Raw genomic sequence first — 9,700 nt, forward strand, 5'->3', positions numbered from 1 at the left:
GAAAGTGAATAGAAAATAAGTGGAAAATAAAATGATTATTTTAGTTGTTTGGTACAAGAGAAAGTGAGAAAGATAGTGAAAAGAAAGATAGATATGTATGTATTAAATGACATATATACCCATATATTATAGATATATGATATCTATTTATATAAGCCACAATATAATGAATAATTAGCAACGTATGCACACAAAGTAAATTACGAATCTTTATATAATAAAAATAAATTGAAGAGGCACGCATGTTACTGCTGAATGAGAAACAAATTAATAGAAGGAAATATAATTGACAAATTCCATGGTACACCCAATATATTTGAGTGTACCGGTACACCCACTCTTTAAATTAATAGTTAAATGAGTTGTTTTGTGAAGAAAAATATTAGAAGCAAGGGCAATTCTGTAATTCTGTAATTTTAAAAGCTCAATCCAGCTTTCTTCGCAATCTGGTAGGGAAAGTATTTGACAGTGGAGCACACCCAAATCAAACTTTCTTTCCTCTCAGTCAAAGCAACCAAATGATGAAAACACGTTTTTCCATAAACTTTCCATTCTCTATGCTTTCTTTCATTAATCTATCCATTGTACCAAACACAGCCTTAAAGCTGAAATTTGAATTTCAAATCCAGCACTACAACTTATTTATTTCAAAACCCCATGAGCCAACTCTTTCCATTCCTTCTGCTTCTCCTAACATTGATTCAAGTCAATAAAGTATAATGTCTAGTGACTATATAATAGACATTATACTTTATTGACTTATTTATTGCTATGTGTGTAGGATGTTTTATATAGTCACTAGACATTATACTTTATTGACTTGAGGCCGACAAACATTACTTATGCTTCTCCTAACATTGATTCAAACATTGTTTTTTTTGGTTCTTATATCGAAGCTCACATTTGAGATTGGAATGATTCTAAATTCTAATTCTAGATAGAAACATTCAAATAATACTGTAAATACTGCGTATGAGAAACTCTCAATTTGTTGACGAAAATTCAACCAACTCAACACATACATCTGATGATCATTATGAAGGCCTAGACAAAAGCTCTCAATCTTGTATAAACTCAACACATACATTTGAATGTTTTGTTTCAAATAATTATGAGCACGGGTGCAAGGTCTAGTGTTTATCGAGTAAATTATTACTAAATGCGCCTATAATTATTACTATTTTAATTTTTGACGGGATAATGAATAGTACTAGTAGATATATCGAGTAAAAAACTGAAAACGCAATAAACCGAAGATAACCGCTTAGGACAATAAAACACCTGGTGGTCTGTTAGTTTCTTGGAAGTAAGGTTTTGAAGCGAAAGAGAAGACTAGTAGAACTAAATTAAAAAACCTCTTAAGTTATTAAACCAAGAACAAGATTCCAAACTTCACTTCCAATTCAATTCAATTCCCACGTGCACTTGCGCGCGTGCGTGTTGCTCTGCTCCATGGCTTCCATTTCCGGATCTCAATCTGGAGGCAAAATGGTCCGCCTCCGCCGTACCGCCGTCGCCAGAAACCGCACTCCGTACTCCCGACCCTCTCCACCACAACCTCAGCTGGAAAGCCCCAATTGGCTTTCACGTTTCGTCATCTCTCCTACTCGTTTCATTGCTTCTGGTGCCGGAAAGATTCTCACTTCTGTTTTGGATCTTGAATCTTCCCCTGCTTCTTCATCCTCCGCTACTTCTTCTTCTTCTTCTTATCAAGATTCTGTTGCTGGTAATTCTTCTTATAATTCTATTTATTTATGCAATTTCTACTTTCAAATTCAGTGCTAGGGTTTATTCTAACGTTTAATTCACAAATTCTTTTTATCTTGACCACGTGGACTCTAGTATAGTGTACTCAAATTCTGTAACTTTACTTGTAGTTTACCTTAGTTCGATTTATTTTGAGTATGTGTTAGATTAATTCAGTTTGTTTATTTTTTATTATTTTTTACACTTATGTTGCCATATGCTTAATTGGATTTCAAAGAGACAAATTGCATAAAATTAATGTATTGTGAATTTTAAATATAAGTTAAATATACATGTCTTTTGGTATTTGATAAGAGTCATGCTATACACTCCTGAAAAACCTGTTTGCTGTTCAATTTTGCAGCGGAAGTTGGTGAACTTGATGATGTAAGTTACAATCCTTTTGGAGGTGAGGCTGCATTAAAAGAGGTGAGTTATATTGTGCTTCAGATGCAATGCTTTTACTGTTAGAAAAGTAGAAATTAGTCATTTCCAATATATTATTTGTGTTTTGGTAGTTTAGTTTTGCTTTGTTTTTGGCTGGAGACATTGAATTGTTTTTCATTATTTTATGTTATTTACATGTTGATAACCCGACACGAGAATAAAATAAGCATAGCGGAGATGATGATGTTTCGTTGGATGTGTGGTAGGACTAGACGAGATAGGATGATTAGAAATGATAACATTAGAGAGAGAGTTGGGGTAGCGCGTATAGTAGAAAAGATGGTGGAAACTAGACTTAGGTGGTGGTTTGGGCATGTAGAGTGAAGACATGTAGATTCTTTAGTAAGGAGAGTAGATCAGATGGGGGATAGTCATATCACCAGAGGTAGAGGAAGACCTAGAAGAGAAACTATAAAAAAGATCTCAAAATAAATGAGTTAAACCAAAATATGATTTATGAGAGAACATTGCGGCTTACTTTGATCCATGTAGTCGACCCCACTTAGTGGGATACGGCTTGGTTGTTGTTGTTGTTTCTTCAGTCTTCCTTATGTCTTACCTTGTGGTTCTACTTACCAACTGGCCTTTGTTAATTTTAGAAGATTTCAGTCCTTCAACCTGTTCTCTCCAAAATGGCAGTTGAATCTGAATCATTAAACTATAATATTCAGGAATGTATTGGCTTGTGAGTTGTAATAGTACTGTAGATTATGTTTCCATTCAGTTAGAGGCAATTTTGATTGGTTGTTTCCTGTCTTTATGAGTCCCCGCTTCCATCTATACTGTACATTTGACTTTGGTATATCTGTTGAAAGGGTGGGACATCAAAACCCAACGATTTATCCTCGAAGGAGCTCCAACCATTAGTTGCGAATAGCAAAAGCAAGCGTGCCATTGAGCAGCTACTAATGCAGGAGACATTCTCAAGGTACTGAAGAATTTATATTGATTCTAACTTTAACATTGGATTTCCCTTTTCTGTTTCTTACTTTTTTGCACCCTTGTTGTATATTTTGGTTGAAAGTTTGTTTTATCGGCCTCTTTTGTAAACAAAGTAATTTCATCAACACTTACCGGCAGTTAGGTAAAAATGACAGAATCCTGGTTTTATGTCTGGCCAAATTTTTTCCACGCTCCAGATGTGTAGTCTCAGCCACAAGGCAGTGTTGTTCTTAGGCTACCAGCAACTTTCCGTGCTCCATATGTCCAGTTCTAGGCATGAGAGTGTCTTGAGATCCCATATCGACTAGCGATATTGTGAGGTATTTCTTTTATGGCTTGGGCAATCCTGACCTCTTGAGCTATCTTTTTAAATTGATTTGCAAGACTTGGTAGCATCTGTCGACTTCAAAAATTTCCTCCAACCATGTACAACTCTGCTTATTTTATCTTTCGAATATTGGGAGCCTTGAAAAGATAAGCATTAAATCAGGGCAGGCAAGGAATGTATTCATGTAAATTGTACAGTGCAGCAGATATCTTGGCCTATACTGAATTTAGAGACCTTGAGCCATATGTTCTGTGTGAACTATAGGGAGTAGAAGTGCATTTATTGTGTGCTTCACACTGTAGGATTTTATGGTTGCATGAATAGTTTCCTCTTGTTGTTCTAAATAAGATTCTCAAACAACTTAATATTTGATCAGGGAAGAAGGTGATAGGTTGATTAAAATTATAAGATCAAGAGTTGTGGATTCTCCTGCAAATGATGATAGGATTACCAGGCCAAGGGATATATCCAACATGACTCTTGCAACCGGTAATTCTCTATATTCAAAACACAATTTTAACTGCATTCTTTTACCTGACCATGGATTTTCATTTATTTCTTGGATACAGGCTCACCTGAACTATGTAGTGCTGCTGTTATGGAGGCAAAGAAATGGGTGCTAGAAAAGAAGTCTGGATTAGATTCAAATTCTGATTTAGGTTACCGAAGTCATAGTTTGAATTTGATCGCTTTACCTCAAGTTAGTGATTCTCTCTCTTCCCCTTTTGCTCCTTCTTCGTATAGTATATATCTTGGCAATATGAATTGATGTTAATTGTTTGTTTTTACCTATATACCTGGCTGTTATGCAGGCTCCCAAAGATGAAGGATCTCCTGTGGATGTTGCAAAGTCATATATGCGTTCACGACCTCCATGGTCATCTCCTTCCATAGACCATACTAAGCCTCCTACACTGTCCGGAATTCAGCTCTTTAAAGAAGAAACTCCACATATATTTGGTGGCAATTCTACGTCATCCTTGAAGGTGTCATTCAATGTGTTATGTATTTATTGAAATAATGTGTACATCATTTTAATACTTATTTTCTTATGAATTATTTTTGCTTTCAAACCAATGCTGCCAATCATGGATAGCGGAAAATAGCGGACTGTCAAAATTCCGCTACACAATAATGCTTTAGCGCCGTTATAGCAGCTATTTGACAACATTTTCTACTAAATAGCATATCGCGGAACAAGAGCGGTATAACACCGCCACTCTAGCTGCTATTTAACAACACTGCTTCAAACTGAACTTTTACCTTGGTCTTATCCATGTCAGCACTGGAAATATATTTAGAGAATGGTCCCTACATTTTGAACAGACATTGCTGTTATGAAGCGGTAAACCAGACAACTTATTATTATTGAAGTTCAAATCTTGCTAACAAATTGTGATAGAGTACCAGACAATTGAATACACAGTAGATAGAGAACAATATATGGTTGATGGAAAGGGTCTTTTTTATTTTCAATAATTTTGAACATCATTTCCTTCGGTTGTCTTCAGAAAATATAAACACTGAATTTGGAAAATGTCAATTATGTATGATGTATGAGGAGATATCATGGTTCATGTGTGTAAATTGAGTGGAAAGGGCAATATTTTGGGACGCCCAATGTGATCTTTTAGAAGACAACAGTACACTAGAGAAATTTTGTGAGTCCCTATCTCTTAAATTTTGATTTGTATTGTCTAGAAACTCACATACTTCAACTTTAGAAAACATCATAGTTCGGTTGTAAAAGGTAAATAACATGATATCTCTTGGTAGAGTTTCTCTTGCTTTGGAATATCATTTGTCAAGAAAGTTACATGCACTGCTCCTGTCAGTCATGGCTCAGTTGTCATTAGGCTGGAATATCATTTGTCAAGAAAGTTACATGCACTGCTCCTGTCAATCAGGGCTCGGTTGTCATTAGGGGGTCATTGAGTTGCAGTATTCAATTTTTATTATCAGCTGTTTCATATTTGTTGATGCTCAATTGCAGTTTAAAAGGGATTCTTCTGCTACCGGGTCATGGAGTATTCAGGACGAGATAAGAAGAGTTAGATCCAGGGCAACAGAGGAGATGCTTAGAACACTCCCCTCCTCAAAAATTGATTGGTCTGCACTTGCTGCAGATAGAAATAATGTCAACTCATCTGCAATTGAGGATATTGGAGCTAGGTCGGGGGGAAAAGTACACAATTTTACAAATTTAGATAAAACTGCAAACTTGGCCAGTGGATTGGGTTCTCAGGTCATTCCAGGTATGATTCTACTAGTGGGAATCCTTGTGCTTTTTTCTGATAGTCAATCCTTTTAATATAAGGACATATTCATTTATTTTTATTACATATATATGTCTTGAATGTTTCACACTCACTTTTATTTTCCTGCCTATTTATTTTAAAAACACATAACCCGAACCTCTTGGATGTTTTACAATTTTCTTTTGGTTTGCCTTTCAGATTTGCAGAGTAAACTGGATGGGCACCAGCCTGAATCTGTGCTGCCTGACCCAGCTAATATTATTTCTGAACAGAATCAGGTGCTCGTTTGAAGTAGAGTTTATACAACAAGCACATATTTAGGATCCCATCCCCCTCTCCCTGAAATACATTAAGCCTTGTTTAAGATTAACCTATTTTGTGTCTTAACATTTTGTTTTTCCTTTTGTTAAGGGCTTTGTAGCTGTTCCAAAAACCAAAGGTAACAGTTTTGCTAATTGACATTTTATTAATCACTCGCAACTACACTGAAACACCACAAAAAAAATATTTAATGCCATATATTGTCTGAATTAGAATTTTGTTTAATTTGTATGTCAAATATATTTTAGAAGCAAAACCGTTTTGTTAATTATCAATGCTTAGCTTATGTAATACTCAGAACAACTATAATTGGGCAATTTGACTCGGACACTGTTTGTTATTATTTACAAGCTGAGAAGTATGATTTAACTAGCATGCATAAATCCATTGTTCTATCTGTTGGTGCAATCTGACTAGCAGATAGAATGATTGTTCATTCATGAGATTTATTCCCTCGTCTCTCGGTAAAAGTCTTACTTGGCTTATAAAAAACCATGTCACATAGGTACCCAAGATGACTGTCATGAAACAACTACTTCAGTGCTAAGAGATGGGTCCTCAGATAATATGCACAGGTGAGAGTATATATCATTTTGACATTTCTCTGTAAAATACTGTGATAGTACCTTCTTCTCCCTTCCTACAACCCTACCCTAACTTTACATTTTCTATGTTTCTTTTTTCTTGTTTGATTGATGGAGTGAAAATACAGTGCATTTAAGGTCCTTTATACCCTATAATTGAACTCATTAATCATGTTTTTGACAATTTCTTTAGGCTGTTGAGAGGATTTTTAGTTTACCTACACCACAAATCTTTCATTTGGCCCTGCTCGGTCTGAAACTTATCACAACCCTGATAACCCCTGCTTCTCAAAGTCCCTGTATTTTATTATTGTCAATTTGTCATGTTGTTATCTTTGGCTAATAGGAAAAAATTGTAAGACTAAATGACTTGTACAGATTACAGTAACAGTTAAACATTATGTTGGGTTTAATCCTATGTCAGTGTTTATGGTTATCAAGAATCCCATGTACAGAGGTCTGGTCATGCTTTTGTGGGGGGATATCTTGCCCTGTTTGGTTATACTATTTGTCTTCTAATTTTCGTGTTTTCCTGAATGCAATAGGGATGGTAATCTTGTGAAAGTCAACGGCATCAATGATAAGCATCAGCCAGGCCCAGTTGAAGAAACTAGGGAAGGTAGGAGTTTTTAGTTCATTTGGCCCCTTATGATTAGAAAATGCACCCAGTTGATGTTACGAGCTATTTGCAATTTATGTAGTCATGGTTGTTAATAATGTTATTGTGAATTTGTGATAAATTAAACTGTTTGGTTTCACAACCCAGTAGATCGGTGGTATCTTCTCCTGTTAGTAATAGCATTTGATAGTTAAACTGAAGCAAAATTAAAATCACTCTCTATGTAGCTTTTCTGATCATTCTAGCTAAATATCTAGTAAAAAGAACCCTTAAACTTCCATGAACTTTTTTACATTGTCTGGCTATTGGAAGCCTTTAGATTCACTGGAGGTTTGTAGCCACGCAAGGGCGATTCAGCTTTTCAATTTCTATAGTTTAAGAATTCAGGATTTATGTTTGGTCAAACAGAAAAGCCCTCCCAATGGCATCAGTTAGTGGTAGATCCGACAGACCTTTCATGCAGAGGGCTTTTGCTAGTATACGATCCTCACATTTTATGATTAATAATATGATTGCATCCAATTTATAGATATTTTGGTGAAATATGTTATGCATTTTCTTAAGGACGTGTTTGCAAGATCAGGTTAATTATGTAGGTAGATATGGTATATCACCGTCATTTGCTTATGATAATTTCTGTCTTTGCCTCCTTAGTTTAAATATTTATCCAATATTTTCAAATATTAGTTTGCTTCTTAGATGATCCTTCCTCCGAACACAGTTTCAGATTCTAGATTACAAGATGGAAATCTCTCAGAATTCAAAGAGAAGGTTGGAGCAGAAGATGCATTGTCAAATGGATTCCCCTCTTCGGGACCCAGGTAATCGTGGTTCACATGCTTCTCTTGTTCACTTTTTTTGGTCAACGTTATGTACGCAAAACCTTTTTACTTTAGGGAATGTCGGCAACATATGTTTTATTATTGGGTGAAATTAATGTGGATTCGACCAAATAAGAAATTTCTCTGACCATATAGGGATTAGGGAATGGGAGACGCAAAAATTGGTAAGATCCATGTGAGTTTTAGTTTTACTTGTAATAAAAGGCATATTGCTAGTCTTTTTTAAAATAAGGTTAGTTTTAGTTAATCAATGGAATGTAAAATTGTGATTTAAGTTTTAGTGTTGCCTTCATCATAGTACTTGGTCTCATCACCTACAGATTCTCGTCTTACTTCCTCAACTACCAAATTGGTAACGGCAATGTTTGATTGACTTGAAATGTCATAGTGGGAAAATCTTCATGTCTTATCCCATTTATCGAAATAGTAAATTAAGTTCTACCTTTTTTTCTGTTTGCTAGTGTCTGTGTAGGGAATGTTACTGAACAGAACTCAAAAACATTGAATAATGAACCAAGTACAGTTAATTCAAGTCAGGAGAGGATAGCTCAGGGCTTTCTTGAGCAAGAGACTTGTAAAACGTCGCACGGATCTACTGAAGTGCCTGATGTGAGTGTAGATGGTATTGTTGCTTCCAAAGACAGTGGGTCGCAGAACAGCTCCAGCGTACAGTATGAGATTCAACAGAACAGTTCTCAGCCAGGTTCGGAATCAGGTTTGGTAGCCACGCCAACCAGTATTGCTAATCGGAAGAGTAAAAGATTGGCCAGATACAACAGAAGGGGTAGCAAAGGTGTCAAATGATGCTGGTTGTATTTTGTATGTTAAATTGTAAGTTACTGTTAGCTTGGAAATAGGGATTATGCTGGGTAGGCCATTTGTTGAGGTTAATAATGTTTACAAATGAGTCTGCGTCAACTTAGGCAGTATTTTTAGTTCATTTGTTTTTTGTTCTATGTCAACGGAAATCAAGCTCAGGAAATTGAATGTATCATCTGTAAAAATAGTTAATTAGCGACATGGAAGTTTTTTCTTTTCCTACTTAACTAATTGACATGGATCTGCATGCACAAGCATGTGCAACCTGATATGTAAAATTGGCCCCTGGCAGTCAGGCTCCGTGAGGCTCCTCCATCACAAGCCAACAGAGTTAGAACACGCACCTTCACAGAACAACGGAAGGTATAGATGATTCATGATAATAATATGTAAGGAAGGATGCTTGTTTGTGTGTGTGATGATAATAATGTGAGGGTGTGTTTGTGTATTAATTTAATTGTATTATTATTATTATTAAATTTTAGCCAAATGCATTATGTGATGTGATCTTTTAAGTTGGATGTTTATAATAAGTTAGTTTTTAAGTTTTTTTTTTCCAACAAATTCGCCTGTTATGTCATAAAATGTTCACACATTACTGATTTTCATCCCAACTATTAAAAATGCTTAGGTGCTTATGATTATGAGGTGACATGTTCACACTAGCAAATTATATTTTGTAAATGAATTTTCATGCAAAATCCAAAAATAATAATAATAAAGGTTATTAATATTCTTCATCATGTTGCTCTAAAAAAATATTCTTTATCATGTTCATTTTCGTCAACTTTCAA

The 9,700-nt window shown here is 35.4% G+C and overlaps 1 protein-coding gene across 2 annotated transcripts; it reads left to right on the forward strand.

The window, feature by feature from the left end:
* The first annotated feature begins 1,244 nt into the window (after window positions 1–1,244).
* LOC11427348 (protein KAKU4) lies at window positions 1,245–9,421 on the forward strand. 2 transcript variants are annotated; one of them, XM_013606462.3, is made up of 13 exons: window positions 1,245–1,726; window positions 2,111–2,175; window positions 3,009–3,121; window positions 3,840–3,952; window positions 4,033–4,163; window positions 4,276–4,449; window positions 5,457–5,718; window positions 5,920–5,999; window positions 6,133–6,160; window positions 6,548–6,617; window positions 7,172–7,245; window positions 7,973–8,066; window positions 8,549–9,421. In XM_013606462.3, the coding sequence occupies exons 1-13, from the start codon at window positions 1,453–1,455 to the stop codon at window positions 8,889–8,891; spliced, it is 1,821 nt and encodes a 606-aa protein (XP_013461916.1). In that variant the 5' UTR covers window positions 1,245–1,452; the 3' UTR covers window positions 8,892–9,421. The 2 variants fall into 2 exon arrangements, with proteins under 2 accessions (XP_013461916.1, XP_003603530.1); XM_003603482.4 differs by having other exon boundaries at window positions 1,247–1,726; window positions 7,967–8,066.
* Window positions 9,422–9,700: the final 279 nt, after the last annotated feature.

The sequence above is a fragment of the Medicago truncatula genome, chromosome 3, assembly GCF_003473485.1.
Source record: "Medicago truncatula cultivar Jemalong A17 chromosome 3, MtrunA17r5.0-ANR, whole genome shotgun sequence".
Taxonomy (NCBI): Eukaryota; Viridiplantae; Streptophyta; class Magnoliopsida; order Fabales; family Fabaceae; genus Medicago; species Medicago truncatula.

Coding starts and splice junctions, on each gene's coding strand:
- LOC11427348 (XM_003603482.4), top strand. CDS start 1,453: ATGGCTTCCATTTCCGGATCTCAATCTGGAGGCAAAATGGTCCGCCTC. Junction 3,953..4,032: donor CAACATGACTCTTGCAACCG/GTAATTCTCTAT, acceptor TCTTGGATACAG/GCTCACCTGAACTATGTAGT. Junction 5,719..5,919: donor GGGTTCTCAGGTCATTCCAG/GTATGATTCTAC, acceptor TTTGCCTTTCAG/ATTTGCAGAGTAAACTGGAT.